General features: G+C 42.8%; 1 protein-coding gene across 1 annotated transcript in view; it reads right to left on the bottom strand.

Moving 5' to 3' along the window:
• ZCCHC24 (zinc finger CCHC-type containing 24) overlaps positions 1-16,493 on the bottom strand; it is a 172,056-nt gene extending 155,563 nt beyond the window's left edge. The window contains exon 1 of the mRNA XM_020802541.3: positions 15,771-16,493. Within this exon, the coding sequence (XP_020658200.1) occupies positions 15,771-16,013 (243 nt within the window). The 5' untranslated portion in view covers positions 16,014-16,493. The remainder of the gene's footprint in view (positions 1-15,770) is intronic.
• Positions 16,494-18,695: the final 2,202 nt, after the last annotated feature.

The raw sequence follows: 18,695 nt of genomic DNA, 5'->3' as shown, positions 1-18,695 counted from the left end.
TTTTCCTGTTGTGAAGCTAAGCGTGCTCACACAGAGAACAAACATAAAAGCACAGGCTGATTGGTTATAGAGACACAAACAGACATCCCGTGCTGGTACTTTTATAAGTCTAACAAGGAAACTGGAGTGTTTTAGATTTTGCACACATATGGAAATGCTCAAAAAAAAAAAACTTTTGAAACTCTTGCCATTATCATAGCGTTTGAGCAAGCAAGAGTCATTTGACTTAAATCCTGCAACACTGATTATTTTCACCACTGAATGGGCCTTTTATAATCAGGCGTGTAATGCTTGGTTTTATGATTCTAGCAAGACCAAGAATATTTGTAATGTATGAAAAATGATGGCTTAGCATATCGTAAGCTACTAGAAGTGTTCCTCTGAATAGCAGACGTGGTTCTGAGGTGAAAATGGTTCCTGTGAATCTGTCTTATAAATATGAACAAGCAACTCCCCCAGAGCCCTTGGAGCTGTGCATCTGTTGCCTGACCTGCCAATCCAGTATTTTCTAGGTCCCTCCAAGGGTTGCCTAATGCTTCTGATTGACCAAGCCACCTAGAGACACCTATTTGTGTCAATGGAACTGAAAGAAGGGCCTCCTTTGAAGATTGGGAAGGTTTATACACAAAGATAGGATTCTTCAGATAGCCTAGAACAGGGATGGCGAACCTATGGCACACGTGCCACAGCTGGCATACAGAGCCTTTTCTGCCGACATGCAAGCCATAAGTCGCCAGATCGCTACTCTGCCCCCCTAGCGCGCAGCCAAACATGAGAAGGTGGCTGCAGCTGCGATGCTAGTGCTTCGGCAGGCAGATCCGGAGCAGCTGGTGGAGTCTGGAAGCACCTCCGTGCCGGGATTCCCCCTTCTGCTGTCGCTTCTGTTTCTGCTGCCACCACTTCCAGTGCCATAGCGGCACACCGCCTGCTGTCCCCCCCCCCCCCAGTTTGGGCACACGAGCCCAAAAAGGTTCACTACCACTGGTCTAGAACCAAACCATACAGGACGTTATAGCACTGTGAGCCCTAGCTATAGCAAGCATACTGAATCACAATGGGACTGACATACTTGTATTTCCCTGTTTATAAGACAACCTAATGTATAAAACGACCCCCCCCTTTTCTAACCCCAAATTAGAAAATCTGATCTCTGCTTTTCCTTTCCTTTTGCTAAGTGTCAAAGTGACCACCACTTTTCCCTGCCTTTTGGGAAGCATTGCTTCTCTCTTCCTTTTTGCTAAGCCCTGTGGCTTTGCAAAAGGCAGGGAAAAGCGGCAGTCACTTTGACCACCACTTTTCCCTGCCTTTTGTGACGCCATAGAGCTTACCAAAAGGAAGGGAAAAGGGGCGGTCAGAGGGTTCCAGCGGCGGAGGCAGCAGCAGCAGGCGGAGACTGAAGCAAAGAAGCAGCCCGGCTCGGCCGCCTCTGGCTGCTGCCCATCGACTGCCACTGCCGCCGCCCAATCGCAAGGAGACGATCGATGGAGGGGCCAATCGGGTGGCAGCGGCAGCAGTCACAGGTGGCCGAGCCGGGCTGCTTCTTTGCCTCAGTCTCCGCCTCCTGCTACTGCCTTCTGTGTATAAAACGACCCTCAATTGTTCCTCTTATTATTTTAGGAAAAAGGTGTCATTTTATACACAGAAAAATACAGTATGTCTTCACATACTAAAGTCCAGTAATCTAGCCCTTCACCTCTTACCTCTGGTTTTGTTAGAGCCTCCATACCAACAATGCCCCATGCCTATTTTTATTGGTGAAGATCTGGAAACCAAGTTAGCGACCAGGCCCAAAGAGCCAACAGCAGTACTGTCAAAATCCTGGTGAAATCTGGCCAACTGGTTCATATGTCAATCCTAACAAGAGCCCAACCCATAAGCTCTTGATTGCTTTAATTGCTATTAGCTTTATTCTTAATAAATTGATTTGATTCAAGAATATTAAACCCTGCCTCTAAATGTCAAGCAACTGGCTTTAAAACCAGGGGCTTCACAGAGTTCAAGGACTGATCTGACACATTTTTTTTAATTTTCTAAGATTATTCTATATTTTACACATTTATCGTTGACATGAGTTGATGGTGATGACAGCAATTTTAAAGGAAGTAGCTACGTTTGTCAAAAAGAATCTCCTTAGGGCACAACAATGTAATTAATTTGCAATTTGCCGTTCAGACTGATCATGGTGCATGTTAATTGGCACAATAGATGTCTATGCATCAAATAGCTGCATTCATTGGCATCTATTTAGAAGGCAGCTATTGTGGTAGGAAACGTCAAAGGAGACAAAAAGTATTGGTCCAACACAAGGGCAGTTTGTGGATAATGGTGCTTTTTATTTCTCCTGCCCAGTTCCTTTGGTCAGCATGCCAGTCACATCCACAGGCACTGCCATGCAGCCAGGCAAGTCCTCTTTAATAGCAAGTCTTTTAGAGGCTGTCTGCTTTCACCATCGCCCCTGCCAACAGTCTCTCCTTCACCATTCCTTTCATCCACACAGCACATTTTCACCCACATCTTCCGCTTGCTTCTTTCACTCCCTTAACCTGTTGCTTTTTTCCCCTCCCCATTTTGTTACTTCCCAAACATTACACCTCGCTCTGTGTTAGTTGCTGTTACTGCTCCATCTCAGACTGTACAAAGGGAGGGCAAAGCAGGATCATTCACAGGAATTACAAGGAAAGCAAGCAACATTTTTTTATTTTTTTAATTATTTTTTTATTTTATAATACAAAAAAAACCCCACCAAAAATATACATAACAACAAAAATACAGAAAAAAATACAAATAATAGTGCTTATTATAAACTAAATTCTAATGTGTACCCCATATCCACGGGACTCTATTTAATAATGTTTTATTTTTAAAAAAATTCGCATTTCAAAAGCACATCTGGGCCAGAAAATGCACAACATCCTCAATACCAGAAATTCCTCATGCTGTAGCCTGGAAAAGAAGGGCATCTTGACCACATATGTGCAAACAGATACATAACATGCCTCTGACATATGTATGTCAGAAGAGAAGGCCACAGTTCAGTGGAAAAGCTCACAGTTTGCATACAAATGTTCCTAGGTTGAATCCCTGGCATCTCCAGTTTAACTAGCACATCAGAGTCACATAATGATGGAGATAGCATGTAAGTAGACACTATGACTGCTGGGAAAAGAAACAGCCAGCCTGTGTAGTCATGGGCAAGATGCATAGTCCCAGGGCACCCCAGAAAAAGGGACTGAAACTACTTGTGTAGTATTCTCTACCTAGAAAAGCCTGGAAAGGGTCGCCACAAGTTGGAATTGACTTGACAGCACGCACATACACAGACAGATGCTGAAAGTGCAATGGTGTTCCAAGAATGCAGCACAAATAAGCTTTGTGCCTGAGCAGTCAGGCTTGCAAAACCCATATCTACCCCCAAATGACAAATCACAGGGAAACGCAAGCTAATTTGCAAGCTATAGTATGTGAGTATGACAATCAGTCATCTTTCGGCACTTAAGGAATTCCCACTTCTAATAACATGTTATTTATATAATCTAGTTTGACTGCTATTTAGCAAATATTGGCAAGTTCCTTCTGTGCTTATGCTCCTCGGAAGCTACTGCCACTTGAAACCCACAGGTGGGACATTGACAAACCAATGGCTGGACTCAGTACAAAGGAGACTTAAGCGCTTATACTGACGCCTCAGATTCATCAATATCTCTATCATACTCACTGGTTCAACACACTGTGTGACTCCTGTTATTGACACTTTAAATAGGATGAAAATGGAATAGGATGGCTTCAAAGTGGACTTAAAAGGAAGTAGGCTAGTCAGGTGATTAAACTGTTATGGTGCAGTGGTGACTATAGAAAGAGTGTCCTCAGACAAACACAATGACTGCTATACCATTGAGGTACATATACATGTAATTGACTAAATTCAAAACCAGCATTTTTCAATGAAGTGAACCCCCCATGATCAACTAGCAATCAATTGAGCACAGAATGTCAAGTAAGAGAGGACTGAAATGCTCATATAAACAGAGGTAAAACTTTCAAGGAAATGCAGTCAAAAGGAACCATCACAGCTCATTTCAGGAGTATCTTTTTAAATATCTAGAAGTACAAGGAGCATCACTGAGCCTAAATCTTTTACACTCACTGCTTTCAGCGGGAATGTTCAGATCATTCATTACCTATCAAAATCAGTGGGGAGAAAGGATGTTTGGGTTTGGCTGGTCATGCCTTACATATTTCACCTTGTGTTTCAGTCCTATTTTATTATATTCCCCAGAGTCAACAGTCTTGTTGTATTTAGCTGAACTATTTTTGTTAAATACTGTAACAGCAGTGTTCAAAACATCTGCAGTCAAGATATGTCACCATAGCTGTAGAGAAACACCTATGTGTTTGCTAATAATCAATCATTGCATGTTCTAAATAGTTCAGGCATGCAGTGATGCCCACCTGGGGTCCCCATATGTGGTTACTCCTAAAGGTCTTGACCACTGGACATCCAGGCATGAGCTTCTGAGAGCCGAATGGTCTTTGTTCCAAGGCGCACACAGCCAGATATCATGGGAAATAGACCAGACTTCTCAATGCCTATGGAAATTTAAGACTGCAATTTAGAATAAGCCCAATACTATACCATGACTGTGCGATGTAGGAAAACTTCTAAAATCATGAACGAACTGTGGAGAACAGAAACTTGATCTCTAGACCAAATGCCTCAGGGAAGTGGCAAATAGCTACATAGAAGCTGCAAGGCTCCTAATCTGGTAAATGGGATTAAACTAAAACTCCCAGAATCCTCCCAGCCATATTTCTCAGAGCAGTTTTAGCATTGCATTAAAAAAAACAATGTAATGTTCCCCAAATTTGAAACACAGTTTGAAAACAATTATGTCACAGTATCTCCAAAACTTTGGGAGCACTGCTGAATGAAACCACACTGTAGAATACTCTAAAATAGCAGTACCCTTTCCTTCCAGGTCAGAACTGTCCATCTGAGAGAACCTTGCCAGCTGCACTAAATACATAACCCTGGCCTGCTACCAGCTCTGTCTGGTTCAGGAGGCAGTACCCACTCATATAACCAGCCCTATGACATCACTGGGCAGCATGGATGGGATGTTTTTCCAGCAAGGTTTCCTTATTCTGTCTGGTATCATCAACACATTCCAAACTGGGCAGGCAGTGTGCTAAAAATGGATTGGATCAGTGGTTGAAAAACACCTTGGGCCAAAGGCATCTGTTTGAGGTGGCGGAAGGAATTATGGCCATCTGAGTGACTGTTGGATACCAACTGCAAATCTTTTTTGTGGGGGGGGGGGACAAGACTTTTTACTTCCATTTACTGCTTGCTTATTTTCAGGTTTGGGAGGACAGATCATTCAATCTACTGAATAGATCAACCAGTTGTTAGATCTTTGCAAATTCCTTCACTGGGCAACATTATGCCTATGAAAGCAAACACCATTCTGTTCTGGCCTTAACATTTTGCTACAGACTTGAGCCACTAAGCTCTGCATTTTAAACACATCATGAAATGGAAACAGGAATGGAACAATAAATCATATATCTCACCCAAATCCATCAAGCAAGTTTTCTTTCTTTCCTCCTTCAAAGCTATTCTTATAAAGTTCATGCTTGCTTTAAACTCTTATAGGCTAAAAAAAATTTACCCTGAACTTTTTAAATTTAAACAGAATTGGGTGTTTTACAAAAATATTGCTGGTTGACCTAGTCCGTTGTTCTAACAAGCCTAGAAACATACAAGCTGACAAAGTAAAATAATAAAAATTTGAATTTTGCAAAGATACTTTTAGTTGAGCTAGTAATTCCTATGCTGAATTACCAAAGCTTGGTCCAAATAGAACTTAAAAGAGGAATTCACTCAGTTTTCTAAGACATAATATGTGTGTGGATTCTTGCTACTCCTTCCTCACAGGAGTAGCATTACCCCCTGGAAGAAGGTAAGGTTCCAGTATACCCAATGAAATGGTGGCAAGACTGCTGCTGAAAATGCCTTCCTTGGATTCCACAATACAGTGGGGTCTCGACTTACGAACTTAATCCGTATTAGAAGGCAGTTCTCAGGTCGAAAAGTTCTTAAGTCGAATCTGCATTTCCCATAGGAATGCATTGAAAACCATTTAATCCGTATCTGCTCTTTTCGTCCATAGAAACTAATGGGAAGCTGCTATTCCACCTTCTGCCACTAGAGGGGGATATTTTTTCTTTTTTCCTTTTAACCTAAAATGACTTAGCTTTTTAAAAAAGGAAAAAAAAGAGTTCGTAACTTGAATCTAAGTTCGTAAGTCAAGTCCATATATTCCTATGAGAGCAGTTCGTAAGTCGAAACGTTCGTATGTCGAGCCGTTCGTAAGTCGAGACCCCACTGTACTGCACAACTGCCAGCAGTGCACACTGTCCCAATCCTGGGCAAGGTAGTGGAGCATATGGTGGCATCTCAGCAACAAGGTTCCTGGGTGAGAAAGATTATTTAGTTTGAGGCCTTGTTATGGGACAGAAAGCCACATAATGTTCTCCACTGGCCAACAGGCTCTCTCCCTCAGTCAGTTCTGGCTGTGTATGTTGTGAGACCAATAGCCGTTTGAATAAACACTGCAGAACAAAACAACAAAAATGTGCAATTTTTATGCATGTGTCTGAAGAAGGGGATTTTTATCCATGAAAGCTCACATTGCAATAAATCGTAGAACTGCAGAACTGGAAGGGACCCTACAGATCACTGAGTCTAGCCCCAGTGAAATAAGCACAGTGGGGAATTGAACTCCCAACCTCTGGCTCCACAGCCAGATGCCTAAACTACTGAGCTATCCAGCAGTTAGTCTTTCAACAGACTAAATATGTTAGTCTTTCAAGTGCTACAGTATTTTGCTTCTCCCATTTGCTCTCTCTTAATTTCTCAACAACAGTAGTAGTTTATCTGCGCCTAAACATTATCTATATAATATAGCGGTTTAACATAATAACAAATATAGTATGTTGGATATAACTGTGTCAGTGGGAGACAGGTGCACACGCTCACATATACAGACACACAAAAAGAAAAGTGTGGCATTGCACAAAGAAACAAACATGGAAAAAAGGCAAATGCCAGTTGTAAAAGAACCAGAGACATGAGTTTTATTAATGAACACTCACTGCAGAGGCCAAGAATGTACATGCGGAGCTACTCTGAGAGTGTGAACTAGGATGTCTTTCAATTCAGATCTGACTCATAAAAGTCTGTTTCTATTCGGCTTTTATCTCTTCAGTGTTTATCATTAAGCACTGCACTGCTAAGAGAACCTGCAATGGGCTACCTAGGACTGAACCCAGGCCATGAGCAGAGTTTTGGCTGCAGTACTGAAGTTTAACCACTGCGCCACGGGGCTCCTTAAACAAACTTACATTCATTTTTTAAAAACCACACAAATAACATATCCTCAGGATAGCTCAGCACTATAAAACAGACAGCTGTTTTCACTGCTTTCTATAAGAATAAATGAAATTGTCCACACTTCTGTGGATAATCATGAGGTTGCTTATAATCTAGTGAAACCAATATTCAGTTCTGATGTCACACTAACCATAATTAAGCTTCTTCAAATGTAAGTTAATGTAATGGCTGAATTATGTGTAGTTTGTGATTGTCCAAGACACTGAAATAAGAAATCATGATCAGAAGTAGGTTTGCAAGGCACGGTGATCATCAGACTGCAGTGTCAAATCCCTGTTATGGCTCTCATCCTCTTTCAGAGGAGACTGCACCTTCTAAAGGAAGGAAGTTACACTTTTAACCCTCCAGTTGCTGTTGAAGTATAACTCCCACCAGTTCTTCCATCTTACTTTTTTGCAGAATTCTATGTCATACGTATCTGTGGCAAAATTCTTTCTTTATTCATAATTTGCTATGCTTTTAGCTCTTTTGGGCGCCTGTAGTTGGCACTCATATTTTCTCAGGGCTCACTGGATCTTCATCTGATATAGTAAAAATGCATTGGATTCGGGCATCAAGACCTTTTCCTAGAGAGATCTTCAGTACAATGCCTGTATTGTACGGGCATACTTGTGACAATGAAGCCTTAGAAACTGATGGGCTCAGCTGCTGGCATGAAATGTTTGGGGGGAAGGAGCTCACCCATTGAGGCTGTGGAGGGTGCTGAGTCATGTGTCCTAAAGGGCCACGGGGGGCGGGGAGGGAACCATGCCATGGAAATCTGTTTTATGTTTAAAAGGTCAAACCATGGTTTGTTGTCATGAACAGGAATAAAGTGAAGCTTAATCCAGACTGGGCAGGGGAGGTAATACTAGAATGGTATACCTACACCATACACTTCAGGGATAGACAAAGCCTACATTATACAGTAGGACTGTTGAAGTCACCTCACCCTTTACATTAGGTTGCCATAGGACCACATTTACAGAGCAAATGGCTAAAGCAAGGAGGCCATATATTCAAGCCTTCACACACCCCTGACAACCTAGGGCCTTTGACATCTAGTTGGGCTGCCATTCAGAAAGTCTGTTGTTTCTTTTTATCAGTCTGTTAGCAGTTGGGTTGCAACTTGTTTTTATGTTTTAACTGTAATTTTTTTAAAATTGAATGTTACTGTTCTTAGTGACTTTGGGGGAAAAGAGAGACATGACAGAAATGCAACAAATAATAATTTAAATACTGGAAGTTCCTTTGAGGGTCTCCCCCCCCCCCGCCACTTTTGAGGGCAGCTTACAAATATTTTTCAAAAGAGAAGAAAGCAAATAAAGTATACAAGAAAGCAATAATATGTAGTTTACCTTTCATGATGAATCAATGTGAAAATGATCAGTCTGGTTAGAGCTCTGGGGACACCAGAAGGGTTGGGAGTCTGAGGCAATTAATTTAAAAAAGGGTTCAGAATAAGCAATGGACTGAGAAAGGGGAACTGAAGATAATTTATTTAGTTAGTTCCTATTTATTTGATTTTTATACTGCCCATCTAGCCAAAGGTCACTCTGAGCGGTTTACAACATGAAACTAACAGTAATAATCATAACACAGCATAGCTAGAAATTCAATATAAGCACAAAATAGACAATACATTTAAAAATATACAAGGACATTTTAAAATAGGTGGTAGTTAGGTAAAGGTTCCCCTTGACATTTTTAGTCTAGTCGTGTCCGACTCTAGGGGGCGGTGCTCATCCCCGTTTTCAAGCCGTAGAGCCAGCGCTTATCTGAGGACAGTTTCCATTGTCACGTGGCTAGTGTGACTAGGGAACACTGTTTTACCTTCCCACCAAGGTGGTACCTATTTATCTACTTGCATTTACATGCTTTCGAACTGCTAGGTTGGTGAGGAGCTGGGACGAAGCGACGGGAGCTCACTCCGTCGCGTGGATTCGATTTTATGACTGCTGGTCTTCTGACCCTGCAGCACAGATGCTTCTGCTTTTTAGCCTGCAGCGCCACCACATCCCATTTAGATTAGGTTAGAAGCTAATAGATTCAGTGGTCTCTGCAAACAGATTATGTTGAAAAGAAGATAGGTGGAAAACTAAAGCTGAAGTAAGTAAGTAAGTAAGTAAGTAAGTAAGTAAGTAAGTAAGTAAGTAAGTAAGTAAGTAAGTAAGTAAGTAAGTAAGCAAGCAAGCAAGCAAGCAAGCAAGCAAGCAAGTAAGTAAGTAAGTAAGTAAAGGTCAGAAGGAATTACAGTAAAGGGGCACATTTCACAAAAAGTGCATCTTATAACTCTAAGAAAACAAGTAAAGCAAATCAAAATGCAAAGAAAGGATCAGAAAATGGGAGTAGCAGCTTCAGAAGAAGCCACCAACAAATTAGCTCAAATGCTGTTCAAGGAAAGCTCATAAGGTTGTGTACAAGGCAGATGTTATTGGAGACAGTGTTTCCTAGTGAGGTTATCCCTACAGAAGACCTTCTCCTCAAGAACCCCATAGATTTACATGCGGAAAGTGGAGGCACTGAGGGCAGGTGCCCAAGCTGCAAGTTCTTTAGACTGCAATACTGAAAGGCCAGCCTCCCTTAAATTAGGGGGACTCACTTCTGAATAAACAGGTTAGGATTAAGCTGTTATAGGAAAAGTAACTAATAAGTAGAGAATAATCATAATATACAGAAATCCAGAGACGGGGAAGATCACCAGTATGGCAGTGGTTAGGTGGGCAGTGGGATTTGGGGAGCTTTCATCAAGAAAGAAATTAATTTTCCATTTCTGCAGAAATCTTTCCTTGAAAGAAGTAAACCATGGAGAAGGATATGAAAGAAGGAAGGCAATCTCTTGAAAGATGATAATATACTGCTCCAAGCCCCGTATCTTTACAAGATAACCTCTGCAAATATATACAGGGACTTAATTAGCTCTTACGCACACCACAGAGGAAAAAGCCCTACTCCTGTTCTCTGCATTGGATATACTGTAAAACAATCTTCATGCTAGCTTGGCCATAAAGGAAGAAGGCGGCGGGGGAGGGGGACACTTCCAGCTTAATAAACAGTTGCAGAATACATCTGTTGCATTTACATTTATATACTGCTTCTCCTCCAGTAGGTTCAAGGCAACATACATGGCTCTCCTCTGCCTGACAATCCTGCAGGGTAGGCCGGGTAGCCATATTTGGCTGGCGAGTTTAACAGTCCAGGGGGTTACTGAACCCAAATCTTTTCAAGATCTAATTCAGGACTCTAACCGCTACACCACATTGGAACATTAAAAAAGAAATAGCAAACAGTATCTGGAATCAGCAGGTATACAGTTCAATGTTATGCTGAAAAGGACAAAACCTATGCTTTTGAATTGCCATTGGTTGAAAAAAAAAAGCAGTCCAGTCACATAAAGAAACATTTTGGTGCCAGAACGCTTGTAGTAAAGTTCCTGCATTAAGAAGATGAATGGACAAGGTCATTTCCAAAGGGACAGCTGTGTCAGTCCATTGCCACAAGCACAGCTAAAAAGCTAGTGGGATCTTAAAGAATAAAAAAATGGCTTGATTACAGCATAAACTAGATGCCTCAAATCCCCAAATGCTTTAGACTACAACACCCACTATGCCAAGTCTGCTTGGGGTTGATGGGAGCTGTAGTGTGAAACCTCTGAGGGCACCAGGCGGGGAACTGTGGGGAGCATAAATGTGGGAAATAATAATAATGATGACCCAGTGATAAAGTGATAGTGTGATCTAACACTAATCTCTCCGGCATGATACTAAAATGGCGACACCTAAAGAAACCAAATAGCTGACACTAGGAACCGTGCCTTCTCAGATGTGCCCCCTTCCCTTTGGAACAAGCTTCCAACAGAGGTTCATCAAGCATCTTCCCTCTCAGTTTTTAAGAAATTAGAAAAAATAGTATTATTTAAATCTGCCTTTTATTAGTGCTTTATACCTGAAATGCTCAAATCAATTTAGATTTGTTTAATTTATTTAAAGATAGATTTTAGTTAGGAAGAGGGCTTTATTTATTTTATGGTATTTACTGCAAGATATTTAATTTTATTTATTATAAGTGATTTCAATGTGTTGTAAGCTGTTCAGAAAGTGTATATCCTATGGGATGGTACACAATCTGAAATAATAAATAAGTAAATAATTATCACACATGTAGAACATTTTTAAAATATAGAAAAACCTGGAGGATGATTGAGGGAGGTGAAAGAATTTGGGGCATATTTCCCCATCTTGAACATAAAGCCCCAACTGCCTACATCAACAAAACACCACCTACAGACATAGCATTCCCCATTTTTACAAAAATGGATCACAACTAATTGCATTCGGAAAAGCCCACTTGAGTTGTTCTAGACTGAAAAAGTAGAAGCCCCCTAGCAGGAGAGGAAAGGGAAAAAGATGCTTTGGGAGCAAAAAGGGCTGGACCAATTTGAATCAGCCTTTGTGGCACAAAGACAGTAAAAAATAGTTTGAGAGTTCACCTGTTTTATAAGCAGAGCAAATTCCGCAGTATTTGATCACGTAGTCACAGCCTATTTTGCAGATTCTACCAACAAAATTTGTATGTGACTTCAAAATCACTTTCTTAGGGAAGGACCAATGTTATTGCGTGACGTTCACAATTAACAATGCACAGAATTGCACTGTGGAATTGTGGAAGGCATTTGGTGAACACAAGAAAAGAAGCAGAGAGAAAATTGTTCTGAAAATGCCTGAAGTATTCATTATGGCCAATTCATTTCTGCAGTAAAATTCCTTCTTTGCAGAGGCTGAAAAACACTGGCAGATTTGTTAAAACATTAACTCTACATTAATTCAAAAATTGTAAACCTATTAAAAGAATCCTTATTGTGATCTCCTTTACTTCGTAAGACGCCTTTACTTCATAAGATTTCATAAGGTGTGCTGCTTTAACAGTCCTTTGGATGTCTCTTCTGCTATTTAGGATGTTTTAAACAAATACAGTTTTAAGTGTACTTGTATTAGTCTTTAAACTGATCATTAGCCAGATCGAAATGTAGATGGATTTACACCTGTATTCCAGTCCCTCTTCATTTCACTCCCATGTCACTGATGAACAGACATCCTCTGACTGAAACACTTTTTCAAGGCTTCATGGGCTGTTTCTCCCCACAAGATGGGCACACTGGGAATGGCACTTTCTCCAATGCCTCTTCCTTATACAGAAGAATCATGTTCACCACTGTTTTACAGCAGGCTTTCTCATACAAAGGCTCTCCAGAAATTTTAGACTAGATGGCCCATCATCCTCAATCAACATGGTCAATGCTGTGGATGATGGGTTTTGTAATTCAAAGGGTCTGGGAAAGGGTTACTCAGGGAAGGCTGATTTAACTAGAAAGCAGAGAGAATAAAATAAATGGGGAAAAAGAGGAAACCCTTGACACTGAGCAAAATGCTTCTGCCTCATGTCAGCAGCCAGTACCAAAAAACTGTGCACACTCAGCAAAGAGGCAAAGGATCACACAACCAGAAGGAGACACCCTCCTTCTCTGTTACCTTCTTCAGGATATCCCCCTCCACACACAGAGAAACAGATGGAAATATGTGTGTTACAAAGGGAAATGTGCATCTTATTTTCTTCCATGTTCGTGATCACAGAGGGCCAAATTGAACGGTCTCTCCCAAGACACACCATATGAATGGTACTTGTTACATCAACAAGTAGGGTAAGTGCTACTGATTCAATGGAGCTGCTCTAGTTGAAAGAACTACTGGATTTAGTCCAGAGCTTGAAAGCTGCTCAATACTGTATGCATCCTCAGCCCACAATCCACAAGTTCCAGAAAGATCTGCTGATTTGTTCAGAAAAGCATATAATCAATCAGTAGCATTTATTTATTTATAAATGACAGGTCCATTGAAAGCTATTCAAAGCCAAGTAAGGAGAATGCAAATTTCCTCCTCTCACAATATTTTCCCTTCAGCCAAGCAAATGTCTTCAAGCTAAAAAAATTAAATATGCAACAATGCCTTGCTTATCACCTAATAACCCATTACAAAATGAAAACAAAATGCTTGTGAGATTGAAACAACCTCAAATGAAAATGATCAATCTTCTATCTCTTAAGAGAGTTTTGCTTCTAATGATGTGTTAACTGTGATCATTTAGCCCAGAAACAGATATTGAGGACAGACCACAATTAGAGCAAAAAGAGAGAGATCAAGGCAATCTTTCTTCTCGTATGTGAAATCAGACTTAAAAGGAATCTTCCACCTAAATTTGTAAGAACGAATAAACAAAGAATCATAATTTGCGTAATCCTAGACATGGAAGAAACTGTTGTTGTGACACTCAACCACTTTTATTTTTGAGACTTTCCTCTTCTAGTTGTGGGTTATCACTAAAATCTGTTTTTGTTTTTTTGTTTGTTTGTTTTGCCTCAGACTGACCCTCTGAAGTCAATCAAAACACTTGTAGTCCTGGGACACGAAGACTGACAGAGATAATAGAAAGGTGAAGTTACACACCATATTATAAGAGTACAAGTGGGAGAAAAAGATGTCAAATTGCCCGAGTAATACCTCACCACCCCTAACATGCTTTTAGCTCCAAATGATGCTCTACCTCTAAGGCCTATTTCTGAGTGACTCCCATCGCAGAACAAGCCACCTCCCATTGGCCAACTTCCAAGTCAAGGCAACTGATGGAACCTCCTCCTCCTGGCACAGGATGCAGTGGGACCTGGTCCAGGGGAAGGACAACTTATGAACAATGGCAAGCCTGAAAGAGAAGAGATGAAGGACCTCCAGCTGATAAACAGTGCATCTTAAAATGTGCACATAACTTTGCCATAAGTCTGAATAATTATTTTTGGTGTTTGATAGAAACATAATTTACTGGAAAAAGACAGGCCCTCAACGTCCAAAAAAAAAAAAAAAAACTTTTGATGTAATTGAACACAACAAATAAGTAAAGAGAAGTGAAAAAGTTACAGAACAGAGATGGGAGGGGGAGAATCCTAGAGGTTCCACGGATTCTATGAGCTCTCCAGAAAAATCAGTCCACTTTTAGGCTTTAATCAGAGCAAAGAACACATGTGGAGGTCCTAGATTGCTCAAGTCTGTTTATTTTAGCAGTAACCTTAATCAAAGTGATTGCAGGTTTGAAAACGGAGCCATGTATACTTTGTTTCTCCTCCTCACCACAAAGTGTCAAGTATTTTTCCTCGCTGAATTTTAGGATGCGCTTAAGCAAATCCCATCACAGTTGTCCACTGGTCAGGAGCAATAACCTTTTATCCCCTTGTCAACAGGAATCGAGCCCTTCCCCCTTCCAACGCGCTCTGCCAAAAGCTGTACAGGCAAAGGAAGAAGGGTCGTTAGGAACGGCAGAATTCCTCATCCACGTCTCCCTAATGATCCCCTCAATAAATACACACCCACACTCACACCCCAGAACGCTGGAAGTAACTTTGTGGCAACTTGGATCGCATTCCAATTTGAACCCATTGTTCCGCTTGGCCTCCCTTTAGAACAGTCTCCGAAACCTCCACCCGCGGCAAGAGGTGAACTACTTTTTTCCTTCCTCGTTTTCCTTTAAGGACGCTATATTTGTTGGATCCGGTTCAAACGCGGGGCATCTAAACCGACGAGCTGGGCCAGCAAAAGTTCCGCTTTTACACCGCGCTTCAGCAAAACTTTTCTCCAGCAGACCCGCCCACTCTTCTTAATGCCCAAGTCGGCTATAACTCAATGACCGAGCGCTCCTGTTTTAGCTACGGGGAGGGAAAAAAAAACAACCAAAACCCACGGTGTGTGTTAAGCCTAGTGAATGAAGGGTAAAATCGCTACACGCCTCTGTGCACCCGTCTATATGTGCAGACGTGTGTAGAGAGATACGAAGCAAAGCATCATGGCGGTGGAAAAGTTTCCAGCGTGAACTTTCGGCAAACTTTCTCCGTTGTTTCCCTCCTCCCCCCCCCGCCCCGCCAGCGATGGTCGCTCGGCTGTTCCTTTCCCCAATCGGCAAGACCGACCCAGCGCCTCAAGCCGATCCCTCGCCCAAGTCGATCCCTTTCACAGGCCCAGGCAGACCTCGCTCCAATTTAAGACGCAGCTTTTTTGCACGGCCGCCGATCGGTCGGTCGCCGGAGTTTGCATTTTTAAACAAGAAGGAGGGGAAACCAAGAGCTTTCCCCCTCCAAAATCCATACCAGGGTTGACCTAGGAAAGTTCCCCCCCCCTCCCGGCTGTGTCACGGCTGACATTGCAACCTTGGGGGGGGGGGGAGAGAGGAGGCGGGAAGGGCGCGCCGAGCGGCAGGCGCACCCATAGGGCCCCCGATGGCCAAAGTATAAGGCATTTACCTCGTTCCTTTGGAGCTGCAAGATGCTGTTGAGATAGCTGGAGCTGAGGGAAGAGCCCAGGTCGGCGGCGTTCTTGCTGGGATAGTTCAGCTCCGGATGCTGGGAGGAAGGCGGCTCCGGGCGAAAGGCATCGAAGGCGCTGGCCTGGTGCGTGTCTTGCAAGGACAGATAGACCCAGTTGAGAAGCTGGGCAGGCTGGTAGACCGAGGCAGCGCTGGTGTCGATGGCTGACAACAGGCTCATCCTTGCCCTCCCGAAGCGGCAATGGCTCGCTCGCCCGCTCCCCCTTCCTCCCTCCCTCCCCCTTCGCAAGGGTCCCTTTCTCGAGCACTGGGTGACCCCCCCTCTATCCCACCCCCGCCTTTCCTCCGCGAGGTCTGTCTTTCTGACCCACGGGTCTCTTCAGGAGGGAGGGAAAGAAGGACGGAAGGGGGCTTTCGCTTGGCCTCCCAACTTTTTCCAGCTCTTAAAACTTTCCTCTCCCTCCCTTTCCTAAGGCGATCTCAGCCCTCCGACCTCCAGCACGCCGCCCACCTCCAGCATAGCGGCTGATCGGCGGTTGCTGCTGCTCCAGCAGCAGCAGCCAAGTTAAGTCACAAACTTTCTTTGGCTTTCCCCCGGCCCTCTCCTCTCGGGCGCCGATCCGCTATCTGTCTTTATTCCCACTCCCTTGTTCTCTCCCCCCCCCTTGGAGGGCGGGGCTTATTGAGTTATACAGCAACCGCGGCCTGCGTTCCAGCGGACTGCCTCATTGAATATGTATAACTTGGGGGGGGGGGGAGAGAGAGAACCGAAGGAGAGGAAGGTTATTGGTGCTCGAAAGATCCGTGCAGAGACCAAAATTTGAATGTTGGCGAAGCTGCGGGCCAATCAGAAGAGCGGACACGCCTCCTTCGCTCTTTTCCACCCCCGCCCCCAAACCCAAAGAACACACAGGACGGGTCGAACGTGGCTGGAGTTCTGAGACCCAAAAGAGGAACAACTTTGGTGGGTCGGATCCAGTAACTTTGCATCGGGTTAGCAGCTGGGCCCAACCAGATGCCGTCGGGAAGTCTCCATGATGTTCCAGGAGCCTTGGTTTCTCAAAGACAGACCCCCTGATGGTGGACATCTTTGGAAGCTCGGCTGTCATTCCTGGGACTGGCTTTCCCTTCCCACTTTTTCGTGGTTTCCTTCCTCTGCTTTAGTGAAGTTGTAGCATTAGGGGTTTCTTTCTTCTTTGCAGATTTCCAGAAGTGGTGTTTGCCTCAGAACTTGCAAAGTTACTTCAAAAAGTTATTAGTTACTTGCATTTCCAAGCCTTGGTTCAGTCCCAGTGGTGGGGACATTTCTTAGTTCAACCTCCAGGTTGCCTCTGCGTCCCAATTAGTTGCCATTATAATTATTATTTTTTAAAGTGGCTCTTTGCATTCCCACTTCTCTAAAGTAACTAAAACTGATACTTTGAAGCAGGGGTGGGCAACTTGTGGCTCTCCAGATGTTTTTTTAAAATTTAAAAGGTACATCTAAATGTTACAACTTGCTGATGGGGATGCTAAACATATTTTAATGGTCATAAGAAGAAGTAAGCTTGCTGGATAGCCCAGTGGTTTAGGTATCTGCCTGCGGAGCCAGAGGTTAGAAATTCGATTCCTCTCTGTGCCTCCTGTGAGTAGAGCCAGCCTGTGTCACCTTGAGCAAGTTGCACAGTCCCAGGATGACCCCAGAAGAAAGAAATGATAAACGACTTCTGAGTATTCTCAACCTGGAAACCCCTGAAAAAGGTCACCATAAGTTATAATTATTATAAGAAGAGATATTAGTCAGCTCTGCATATTCTCTTTGTGCTCCTTCAACCCCCCAAAAGAACATGAGGTATGGAGGCAGCATCACAAGGCAGCATCTAAACCATGTGATCTATTCCACTTCTACTATGTAGTGAGGCAACATGCTGGCAACTGGAAAAGCAACTTTAAAAGTTACACAAAAGAAACAAAGTTATGTCTTGGTAAGTTACAACAACAATAAGTTAAAGTAATCATGGCTAAAATCCTTTTAAAGGTTCCCCTTGACAATTTTTTTTGTCCAGTCGTGTCCGACTCTAGGGGGCGGCGCTCATCCCGCTCTTCAAGCCATAGAGCCAGCGTTTTGTCCGAAGACAATCTTCCGTGGTCACATGGCCAGTGTGATTTAGACACGGAATGCTGTTTACCTTCCCACCGAGGTGGTCCCTAATTATCTACTCGCATTTGCATGCTTTTGAACCGCTAGGTTGGCGGGAGCTGGGACAAGCGACGGGTGCTCATTCCGTTGCGTGGATTCGATCTTACGACTGCCGGATCTTCTGACCCTGCAGCACAGGCTTCTGCGGTTTAGCCCACAGCGCCACCACGTCCTTTTAGTTAAGTGCAAAAGCCTTCGAGAATACATTGGACAAGAACAGCTTTGTTTTTTTGAAGAAAATAATACAAAGTAATTAGTTGTATGCAACTTTGTTTGAATGTAATTATTTTCAAGTTCCAAGTGGCCAGTGGCACAATTGCACAGGCAATTGTATCATGAGAAAACGTGTCATTATTCCCATTGAAAATATGTCATTCAAAGTGCCAGAAGATTTGGGATGTCATGAAAGGTCAGCAAATTGTTAATCATTTTCTGCCACACATTCCAAAATAACTTGATCGGTCTGGGATACTCAACCCCTTGACTTAGGGAGTAGGGGTACCATTGTCACTGCGCCTCACTCTTAGATAAGTCATGCAGTTGTGATATAGTGGATATAGACAGTGACATAAAATCATAGTTGCATTCCTATCAACTGTAACGATAAATTTGGATGCTGGACTCCATGGTCTTATAGGGCCTCGCTTTACAGACAGTTGTTAAAGAGTTAATATACAGTTTGTTTCAGATGCTGAGATACTTAACACATTTGCTTAAGAATCA

Source organism: Pogona vitticeps, chromosome 3 (genome assembly GCF_051106095.1).
Source record: "Pogona vitticeps strain Pit_001003342236 chromosome 3, PviZW2.1, whole genome shotgun sequence".
NCBI classification, from domain to species: domain Eukaryota; kingdom Metazoa; phylum Chordata; class Lepidosauria; order Squamata; family Agamidae; genus Pogona; species Pogona vitticeps.
This window is presented reverse-complemented; position numbering and strand designations above follow the sequence as displayed.